This window comes from Stegodyphus dumicola, chromosome X1 (assembly GCF_044657685.1).
Source record: "Stegodyphus dumicola isolate Sdum_Otavi_A_Nest chromosome X1, ASM4465768v1".
Lineage (NCBI taxonomy): Eukaryota > Metazoa > Arthropoda > Arachnida > Araneae > Eresidae > Stegodyphus > Stegodyphus dumicola.
In genome coordinates, this window is record NC_140780.1 from 18,194,311 (window position 1) to 18,206,496 (window position 12,186).

At 30.2% G+C, this 12,186-nt stretch overlaps 1 protein-coding gene across 4 annotated transcripts in view; it reads left to right on the top strand.

The window, feature by feature from the left end:
- Positions 1-12,186, top strand: part of LOC118186364 (centrosomal AT-AC splicing factor-like) — a 66,723-nt gene that overhangs the window by 24,981 nt on the left and 29,556 nt on the right. For all 4 annotated transcript variants that reach the window (XM_085806971.1, XM_085806970.1, XM_035356442.2 and 1 more), the window contains 2 exons: positions 10,140-10,202; positions 10,406-10,486. In XM_085806971.1, the coding sequence (XP_085663097.1) occupies positions 10,140-10,202; positions 10,406-10,486 (144 nt within the window). The remainder of the gene's footprint in view (positions 1-10,139; positions 10,203-10,405; positions 10,487-12,186) is intronic.

Below are 12,186 nucleotides of genomic sequence, written 5' to 3' on the forward strand. Positions count from 1 at the left end.
TTCGATTCCTGGCCAAGGTGATTGCTCATTTTTCATCGTACCTGCTTCCAAAAAATACCCGATATCTCTACAAGTTAGTGATGCCATCTCAGAGAAAAGTTTGCATCTTTATGAGTTAAAAAGTAATGCCGAAGCATGGAAATACTGACATGCAGATTATAGGCCAAGGTTCTTAACCAGAGAATAATTTCAGTTTCGGGGGTGGATGAGGTTAGCCTTTTATTTAGCTGCTAAGTATTTAGTTTGAGTATAAAAACTACATTTATTCAAGTTGTAAAACTTATGAACATTTTTTTTATATTTTCTGTTTTTTAATTTATAAAACACATTAAAAATAAATCTAAATAAATGCACATGTATTTTTCAAGTCTCTGGAAGAAAGTGGGTAGGGGAATAATCTAGCAATGTTGAAAGGGATGCACAGGACAGAAAAGGTTGAGAACCACTATTATAAATATTTTACAAGGTTTAACATTTGCTTTTTGAGGTCACGGAAATGAATCAGACTGCATCCTGGATAATAAGATTTTGAACCATGGCAATATTTTGTTTACAGTACAGTTCATGGCAAGATTTGACTTCATTAGGGCATTTCACATTGTACAGTGTAAAAAGTCTACACCAGGCATGGCCAAACTGTGGCTTGCGAGCTGCTTGTCGCTCTTCGAAACCCTAACTGCGGCTGGCGAGCTGCTTGCTGCCATTTGCTGTGTGAAATGCGACTTGCGAATCATTATTTAGTATATTTTGCTTTCATCACAGCATGTTTATCAACACACGAGAACTAGAGTAATGACTCATGCAGTGATGCCTAAACAAATTTTTTATGTTAGTAATATGGTAACCTTTTATGTTGACATTACTTGAAGAGGATTACAGAAAATTTTAACAAAAATTTTTTTCCATATGCTAAAAGTAGATTTTGTTAATGATACTTATAGGGCGAAAGATTACATTTAGTGCTATTTGAATTAAGAATAACTGATTTGTTATTCACATAAACCCAGACCTGGGACCAGAGCTTGTATAAATGCACCGGGTGGCAGAATTTACAGAAGATAAAATTTTTGGAATTTAGAGAAGCACTGAACAACAAAATTAAAGGATGACAAAAATTTTAGAGTTTAGGGAAAGCACAGGAACCCGGTATTTAGCGGCAAAAATTTAGAACTTATGGAGCAAAATTTATATTTTCCAGAGACAGTTAGGCAGTAAGATGCACTGGCCCTCAATAAACTTTTTAATTACATGTGGGATTTTAATCAGGACTCAGATAAGTTTTAAGCATATGCAATAAATAGATTTAAGTATAATAAATAACTAAACTAATACAATTCAAGCTTATTTGTCTCAGTACACGATAGAAGCAAGACAGAATTTAGTGGAATAACTTGTCATTCATCGCCAATCTCATGATACATAGCCAATAATGTATAGCAACTAAAATTTTTATGTAGTATTCGTTATCATTATTTCAAATTTAATAAGGTAAACAAATAAATATTAAGCTTTTGTTTTTGCAAATTTAGATACTCTTTAGATCATAATTGCTTCATTATTTCATAAATTACGATTTCATATTTTTATTTTTATGGTTTCTGCATGCCATCTTACTAGATTTAAACTGATCTAATATCCAAAAAATCCCAAATCCTGGATCGCTGAAGTCCTGACAAGTCCAGATCTCGGACTTTGTACTGTACTATATTTAATCAGTCCTTGAATGGCTTGGGTAACTGAAGGAACCTCTTTCAAGGACGAAAATCACTGCCCTCGTAGAACTCTTTGAATTTGGGGTAAACCTTCTCATTCTTATTTGATTAGGAGACTTGTCCAATTTTCTGATGTGTGGAGGTCTTTCAAAATTAATTTTGCATCCGTGAGCAAGTCAAATAGTTTTTATGCAATTTCTTCACATATTTTGAAACACCTCACAGTAATATGCTGCAGTCAACACTATTTTCTCATGAAACTACCTTTCATAATAATTCCTTGGCAATTGTACGGAGAGATCATAATTTATTTCATCAATGGTTTGTGCATGCTAAAATTTTTGGACTCTTGAGAGGAACCACTGGTTTGACAACGATTTCAATTCTGGTAAATGTTTTCAACTTGAGTTTTGCCAAATGCTGTCATTCGAGATGGAAGTCTTTCAACTTCATTATCAAAACTTCATTTTAATGACGTTGCATCAAGCAATGAATGATCAACTGAATACAAAGATTTCTCTTCTACAAAGCAGCTGTCAAAATATGGCATACTGATGCTGGTGGAATCGCTTTAGTTTTTGATATTTTCTCTTATGTTGCTTGAAGAACTTCCTTTCTAGGTCTTTACAAATATCACACTAGGATAGATGGCTCTAGGCTTTTTGCCTCTCAGTATTTCTAAAATCTTTCAGCATTTAGTTCTGCCATTCAGTGTCATTGCACCGGTTACCCGGTTCTGGTGCCAGCATTATTACACTTCTGTAATATGCTGATGATTTTCTTCTTCCAAATTTTCGATCTCCAGGTATGTCTAACACGTCCTTTACGAAAGTTCTGTAGCCCAAAGGAAAGTTGTAGTACGATCTACTGCCAGATAGCTGCAAATTTCATGCAATGTAATGCGAAATTTTGTTGGACTTCCCTGTAAACTTTCAATTTTAACTCTGATCTTTCATTTTCTACATTCATAAGTACCCTCGTGTGGCTACAGATTCCTTTTCAAAAATTCATTTCAAACTTTATTTTGGATTTATTTTCTGTGCACAGGTTGTGTAACCTTAAGGCCGAAGATTAAATAAAAAATGTTTTATTCTTTCTTCTGACCTGGAGTTACTGAACAAAATGATAAGCCAATTTATAGTCTTTAGGGGTCCAACAGTTAAGGTTTAAGGGTCCAACAGTTAAAGTTTAAGGGTCCAACAGTTAACGGTTTGAATAAGGTGGATTCGTTCATCTGTGTGGCATCTGTCAAGAACTCAGGAAGTAAACTGTCGTGAAGATGTTTGCCATGCCACAAAGGGCTTCCACACTGAGCATCTGTGCATGCATATAGAAATTTGAAGAATTAAACTTCATATTATAATTGCATTTGTGAAATAAAATTCATTATAGTAGTTGCAGGTACGTTGATATTTGAAAAACAGCTCAAAAGTCAACAGTGATGGCTGAAGTGTTTAGTTGGTAGACAGTTGGAATATATGACCTACAAAACATTAATATATTGTGGCATGAACTGCTTTTTTTTTAGAAGTAGGTTATCTGTGTCTAGAATTATCGGGGTGATTCGGCAGATAGTTTCAAGAATTTTCAATGATGCACAGTGTATTGATTACATAAAAATTCTGACAGATTTTGCTGGATGCCACTCTGAAGTAATATAGCACTCAGTATGATCAGAAGTGACACCGATGATTCAGATACTATTGCAATCACATTTAAGTTAATTTGTCACTAGGCATGAGTAAACTAGTCATTCCAGAGGTTTGAGTTTAAATGTTTAATGATTTCTAAGATTAGGATTCAAAGTATTCGAATGATGTAAAATGCTACAAGATTCAATGCTTGGAATGTAAAATCTTTCTGAAAATTTCTGAGATATGAGGATTCGAGTATGAAAATCAAAATGTAATTTATAATCCATTTCACATCTAATGAATTAGTTCAGTTATTTAAAGCTAGATTTGATCTCATTGAATCGATTCATATTGGTTCTCATGTTAATTGTGTGAAAAATTATTAATTTTTATGCAAAGGGCTAAAAAAAACTAACTTCTTTTTTAAAATCATTTTTCTTTCTTGAATAATAGTTTCTCTGCAATGCGTGTTGACTTGCATCACTTCTTTTATTCTTGCTAAAAGATTTCTTCCGAGTTTAAAAAAAACTCTTCTTAAGTAATGATTTATGTACAGTCAAAAGTCGTTAATCCGGACTCGTTGGGACTTCGGCGATTCCGGATTATAGATCATCCGTTTAAATCTGGTAAGATGGCATGCAGATATTATAAAATTAAAAATATGAAATTGTAATTTATGAAATAAAGAACAATTATGATCTAAAGGGTATCAAAATATAAAAAAAAAAAAAGCTTAATATTTATTTGTTTACTTTATTAAACATTTTTTTCAATGTAATGCTTCGTTTTTTTATGTGGTAATACATTCTCTTTAATTCTATAAACAGACATAATTTCTTGTTTAGTTACAAAGTTCCGCTGTTCAAGTCCTATAATTGCTGTGTCGAGAATACCGACTAATTTGTCAATCGAAATTTTTTCGTTTTCAATAACCTCTGTTACTGTCACTTTCTTCGCTATCGGAAGCAAATTATAATGACGAGGAATTTGATTTAAATCATATCAAAGACGGAGTACATCGAGATGAAATACTACATTTAGTAAGGAATTATAAGCCAAATAAAATAAAAACATCTGCTCTGAAGATAAGGATTGTGCTGACAGATCAACTTGCAAGTCATTGCACGCCGCGGCGTTAAAGATAAACAAAGTTTAGATAAACAAACGTTATCCATTTATCCAAGCCTTTATCCAATTTTTGCAGCAATTCCACTTTTTGTTTAATGGACTTCAAAACATACTTTCGCTTTGTAGATCCTTTACATATTAGTAAATATATATCAGAAATTCTATTTGACATAATCGAAAGTTCAAGCTTACTTTTACTACAGTCTGCAAAAAATAATAAGCCGAATCCAATTCGAAGATTAAGGAACAACGCAATCTGCAACATTAACTGAATTAGATAATTTTAGCTTAGCTTATACCATCTGTTATACATTAAACGCGCATTCGTAATCATATTTTGCGCACACGCATATTTGCAGCCGTAAAGGTCTTATGCGCATGCGTCAATATGACGCATGCGCAGAAAGTTTGTAGCTTTGAGGTCCGGATTATAGATCATTCCGGATTATGGGTGTCCAAATTAACGATTTTTGACTGTAATTCACTCAAATGAAAAATGTCTTAACGTGACTGGGTTCTTAACGACTGATACATAGTCTTCTGATTTTAGCTTACTTCCACTAAAATCAGACAATTATAAAAGGAGGAAGATAAAGGAAATCAGGGGTGAAAAGTCTGATTTTTCTGTTTGGGAAGAGAAAAAAAAAAAAAAAACTCAAAGTACCTTAATTAAAATTATATTTATATTTTATTGGGCCTTTTCTTAAAACTGGGAAGGAAAAATAAAATTTATTTATTTACTTTTCTGTATAACATGTTAATCACATATAAAATGTGAAACTCTCATCAATTTACTTCAAAACTTTGTTCACATTGAAAACCTATTTCTGATATTTGAAAGGTATAAATATGGATTTGCGACCCCTGAACTTTCATAAAATATACTATGCGGCTCCGTTATGAAGTTTGGCCACTCCTGTTCTACACAAAGAATCAAAAGATTCAAAGATTTGCCGTAGTTATATTACTTCAAGAGCAATAGTTGCATTACAGTTAAGCTAGGCTAAAGCTTGATAATCTGTATTTGAAAATAGGTTGTGTGTAATTAACCCCTTGATTGACATTACTGCCATTATCCGGTCATGAGATCTTCCATTTTTGGTATATGTTAGTTTATAATTTAAAGTATTTTACTTTCTTTAAGATGCAAATATAATCTTTATGAAAACAGTTTTGAAAGCACAGATTATAATACATAATCCAAAAAGCTGTGCAACTCGGAGAATTATATTAACAAACATCATTTCCCCCCAGTCATCATATTCATAGGAATAATGGGGGGAAAAAAAACAGGGTTTAGTTTAACATCTTGTTTCTCAGTGTTTGCTTATCTGTTCTTTGAACCTGAGCATACTGCAAATAATATTTTTCATTTAATATTTATTGGAATTTATAGTTAGTTACAGGCGAACTCTGATTTAATTAACACCCAGTATAATGATATCAACTTTATGACTGCTTTTGTTGATTTAGCCTAAAAGATACAAAATTGATATAAAAATCATTGTGCAATAGTTTTTTTTTTTTTTTTTTTTTTTTTTTTGTGTGTGTGTTTAAATTATGAAAGAATTTGCTGAATAGTAAGTTAATTTAGAAGTCAAACAACAAAAATCAGCGTTATATTTTCAAATTTTCTAGTTTCGATGGTTTTACCGAACCATCGAAACTAGTCCTGTGAAAATTAAAAAATATAATGCTGATTTTTGTTGTTTGACTTCTAAATTAACATTTGTTCGCCGTGTTATTGTATCTTAATAAATAGTAAGTATCGAATTAAAGCAATACACCATTTTAATGATTATTTTCAGTAGCTCCTAGGTGAATCCTATCTATATTCAGTTTACGTATTTTTGATTTTTTTTAATTGTGTTTTACGTTTTTGGCTTGTTGCTCTTTTGATTGTAGTTATGAAAGGAAAACTGTTTATTTCAGGGGTAATATGACATAAAATATGTCTGTAACACGCATCCTTGGTTTTTGGCAGTATGGACAGGAATGATCTCAATGTATCAGGTTGATCAGAGTAAGGCATGATCTAATTAAACAACTTCAAATGAAAAACAGTATATTTGTTGCATAAATTTAATCTCCATCATTTACTGCAAATTCCAGAAATCTTTTCAGGCAGCTTTTATATCCTTTTTCTTTTTGAAGAATTCTTTTGGTTTTGCCAACAAATTTATATTCATTTATTGTATTGTCAACCTCTTGTTTACTGTAGAAACTTTTGCCATAGGAAAAAAATCTCACAGTAACATAAATAGTTTATAATGTGAAGCTGTAATATCTACACTCTTAGTTGATGAGGAAGAACTTTGATGCTTTTGACATTCACAAATATCTATCTTGTTTAGTTAGCTTTTAAAATTGTAATATTTGAATTTTTCAGGTTTCTTTACTATTTCCATGGACAGATGGTGTTACCAATATGATCGTGGTGCTTCCCTTCTTTGCAGAAATTTCTTCCTCCTTTCAAAAAGAGACTTATTCATTCTTGAAAACAATAGAATTTTAATTCAAGGCTATGCCAAACATAATGTTGCTGCTTTGCTTGATTTTAAATTTTGCTTTGACGTGTTTCTCTTCTCTCTTGAAAAACTTTCTATTCGAATGAAAACAACAAGTTTTTTTTTTCCCCCCGAGTTATTCTTGCAGCATGTGATTTATTATTATCAATAATGACTATAAATGTTCTAACTTGTACTGAATTTTGCAAGAGCCAAACATTAAATTCTTACTAATGTTTTACTTTTTACAAAAACAAAATACAAATAATTTTATATGAAAAAATACATTTTGAAGCCACCCAAAAAACAGTATTTAAAAAATAAAATACGAATTTTCCTAGAATTTACATGTGTAACGTGTATACAAGCCAGTTCCCCTTAGAAAGTCCTCCACAAAGGCATCCCTCCCTTTAGGCAGATAGCTCTCGTATGCATTGCCATAATGTAATAATCCAGTTCAATCCTAGAATTTACATAAAAGAACAAGTAAATTCAGTTATGTAAATACATTTTGAAACCAAAAAATATTTAAATAAATAATAAAATATCAAATAAAATATAATAAATTTAAGTAAATAATTAAATATCAAGAAATTTCCCAGAACATAAAAGGACAAGTAAATTCAGTTATGTGGCAAAATTTACACCACAGTAGTTACCTTCTAAGGGATTCTAAGGCTGAGCCATGATTTTTCAAAAATAAAGAAAGTTTGTCCGTAAGGTTTAGGATTGAATTTTCTTAAAAGTTTCTTATATAAAGAAATTTTCATTAAATATGAAATATGTTGTATGGACAAACATCTTATGCAAATATTTTTCATGAAGCCGAAAGATTCTTGAAAAATATTTATGTGCACATATTAAAATATGTATATGCTAAAAATTATTATATATGAAAATATTTATGTGCTATATATTTATGTTTTGTTATTGAAATAGAAATTGTAAAGCTAACTAGTAATTTTTTCGTGCATTCGCATGTCTTCCAACAATAATTTTAACGTTTTTTTCGCGTGTTTACAGTTTTTTTACAGTATTCCAGATAAGTTTTTTTATAAAATACTTCTTAGTTCATATTTTAGTAATACAGCGTTGAACTATTTCATGGAGCTACAGCTCCTTTTAACTTTTTAGCAAGATCGCTGCAATGTTTCTACCTACTTTTATGTTTTGTTATTATATAAATATATGCTTCAATGCTACTTATAGAGATAGTCTTTAGTTTGTATAAAAACTGTAGCCTTTTTTACACAAAAAAATTTCATTGTGCTGTTTTGCCTTTAAAGCCAGCTCACTGAAATACTAAAAAATCATTAATTTTTGCTTCATGCTTTAATATGAAATGATTATAACAGACAAGATGTGTTTTTCTTATAATAAATAAGCAAGCAGCTTGCAAATTAGAGCTCTAAATAGAATTCATCGTTTAGCACTATCCTATTAAATGCAAGTTATTTTATGGTTAAAAGACTTGTTTCAAATTAGCTAAGTGATGACAATGGATGCTTGCATTAATGTTTTGGTTATTTTCCAAGTGTTCAAAATAAATCAGTACACATCTAAAGCAAAATCTTATTTGCGTGCAATCCTGGTTTTGCTGTGTCGCAAGGCAGTTTCCCTTGTGGGAACTGTCTTTCTTAAATAATAATAGCAAAACGAATGTAAATTTCATCTTCATTGTAGCGTCCTTAAGAAAAGCTCCACTTCAGTTTTTAGCACTACAGAAAAGCAAACTAAAATTTGATGCTGATGGTTTTTAATTTTGAGATTGTTGGGAATACTTAGTTGGGAATACTTAGTAAGTACCTGAAGACAAAAGAACATAGCTGGCTAAAAGTTCATGCATAGATCTTTGAGCTAATTATGAAAATTCTTGAAATATTTTTCCTTTATACTCATGAGCTAAATATTTAAAAATGCTATAACAAATTTATAAAATGTTTAACAGCAACTGTGTATTAGAAATTTTAGTTTGAAATAAGAATTAGAATTTGACTCTCTAATTTTTTTGGCCAGTATCTTTTTTTTTTTTTATTATTATTTTTTTATTTTTTTAAGGAAATATCAGATATGCATGCAGCCTAAACAAAAAAATAGACTTCTAACAAGTTCATATAAAACTCGAATGGCAGCCTGCAAAAAATCTTTCATATTAATTTTCAAATAATATGTGACTGCTGGTTCTGCACTTTAGGGCCTCTCCAATATATTTTTTCTGATGATATGTAGATTTGGCTTTGCCAGTATTTTCAGTTTATCATCTTCCAACTTCTGTGGCTTTAATTTTTAAGATGAGACTTGGAGATTAAGATTAGACTTGGAGATTAAAATTTCCATTTTGGAATTTCTTAAACCGTTTTTGGCATTGATATTCAAGCGTTGAACTTATGTATACTGAATTACTTCTGCAGGAGTTTCATTGTAGCAGAACTCATATGTTCATAAACGTATGATAAATAAGCATCTTGTAATATGACAAAATTTACTTAAGAGAAAATTAGTGAAATGTTATTCAATAGAATTGAATTGGTAAAGAATAGAATTGGGAAAGAAAGTGCATGATATCAAGCTTATATTAATCTCTAAAAATTTTAATTGCAATTTAACTTTTGTGTGATTCTGTGGACTTGAGTTTTGATAAACTAAAATCTTGTTTTACTTTAAAATCAACTTCATAAGTTTTAAAGGATGCAATGACTTAAAATAGTATAATGGACCTATATTAAAATATATGAGGTAGTTTTTGTGATGTTCTTGTGCATAATAATTTGCTGATTAGCCAATGAAATTTTCTTCATTACTGTTAAGATTTTGAATGCATTTTGAATATTTAGAGCTTATAACTACATATTTATTTATTTAATTTTTTTGTGTAAAATTATATCTAAACATATTTAGCAAATGATGTTATCTATTTTGTAAAATATTTATTAGAAGAAATTTGTTTTTAGTATATCTCCATATTTTGAAACAAATGTAAAATTTTTAATATCTAATGAGAATTTTTGAAATAGTCTGTGAATTTTGTATTTAATACTTCATAGCTGCTATTAGTAAAATATTTTTGCAAAAAATTCTTTGAACTTAAATCTTGAAATTTCTGATAAATAATTTGTTCTAAAAAGGCAACTTCAAATTGTTTGTTGTTTCCTCATTAGCATGTTAGACAAATAAAAGAAGCAGAAATGAAAAGACAGAAACTCATGGAAGAGTCTGTCCAGGTACTTTTTGTATATTCTTTCTTTTTTTAAATAAGTCATAGTATTTATACTTTTGTATAACTGTTGCAAGATGTCTAATTAGTTTGAATTACTTGTATTTTTTATCATAATAATATATATTTTGCATAGCACCTGCATCATATTTATGACTGTGGTGATGTTGTGTCCAGTTTTTTTTTCATTACAGATTTTTTTTTTTTCAGACTTCTGTGCTTGGAGATAAATGCCTAACTGAGGAAGATAATAGTCAGATTCCCTTGACAAAATGTTCAGGTATTTTAAAGGTGTGTAGATTGATTATTAACAGGAGTGTATTTCTCATGATATATATTTGATATGAAGGAGTAATTTATATAATACAGAAATGTTAAAAAATCTTAGATCTTAATAAATTTACATTTTAATAAGAAATGTTCACTAACCACAACTTTAAGACAAACAACTCTAAAAGTGATCGTTTTTCTGATGAACATAAACAAACATTTAAAATGGTAATTATAATAAATTACAGAATAGTTTCTGTGAAAGAACTATTCCATATCTAGTAAATACTATTAGCGTATTACTATGACAACCAAAAAGGTCTAATTTCACTAGTTGAACTGAAGTATGTCAATCGAAGAGTTATGTTTTCAGTTCTTTAAGTAACAAAGAATTTGGAGGTAGATGGTCTCATATCAAGAAAGAGGTGAATCAAAAGTGAAGGAGCTGAAGAAAGAAGTTTATAATTTGAAAAGTAAAACTGTTGGCTGTTAAGAATTTGCAATATACTTCCCCCTTTTCTAAAACAGATTTTCTGGCCTTACCATACTTTTGATTCTTTTATTTTTGTTGACCAAAATAAACACGATTTATAAATTGTTATATATTATTGGTTTATATATATATATATATATATATATATATATATGTATGTATGTATAAACCAATAATAATACAATAATAATAGGAAGAAATATTATAGAGAGCTCGCTAAAAAATTACCAGGAGCAGTGGCTCCAAGAAATAGTTCAATCGTATTTGATGTGAAGACTTACTTAGTCGGAAGTTTAGTCAAACAGTATGAAAGAAGACATATAGTGCTTTTACAAAATATTTAAAATTTAATATTGAAATACACAGTATAAATATAATGTTTATATAATAGTTGCAAATCTAACATTTATATGTAATGAATGCAAGAATAAATATATATGATACTGACTATAGCATTATGCAATATAAATTGAATTTTCATTTTCTTAGTTATTTGTCTACTAGTCCTTTCCTGCCTCTCTCGAGGTTTGCAAGTTTTATTATGGAACCTTTAATTAAGTCTCTTGGGAGATAACTTGTCATAATTCTGTAACTTTATTACCATACATTGGTATATACAGTATATCTGCTTTTAATAATCTGTGAGCCCACCAGCGGCTGAGCGATAAAGTCGCTGAACACTCGTAGTTCGATCTGATTTTCCAATCCTGCGAACAGGCTGCCTGCACTGGTGTTTTTGTGGTTTACCCCATGTGTAACATGTATACGAGTCAGTTTCCTTAGAAAGTCCTCCACGAAGGCATCCCATCCCTCCCCTTAGGCAGATAGCCCTTGAAGCTTTGCCGTAATTAAATAACCTTTCACAAACCTTTCTAATAATCTGCATAGGCATCTTACATTTTTAGCTCTAAATCATTATAAGCTTTATGGAAATGCTGTATCTTGATAATATTTATTGAGAGAGGAATCTGTTTGAAGTCCTCTGAACTCCCTAATGTGTTGAAAAATATACCTGGATTTCTACCAAAGTCAACATCATCCCAGTTACGCTAAGCATTAATATTTCGATTTTTATGCACACTTTTAACAAAATCAAGAATTTCAACTTGAATTGTTAAAGAAATTCTCAGATTCCTTCTTTTGCTAATAAACTAGTGAAGTCATTAGTGTGTATATATATCCTTTCTCTAGTATATTGTCTTTGCTTTTTTATTTCTCTGATATTCAT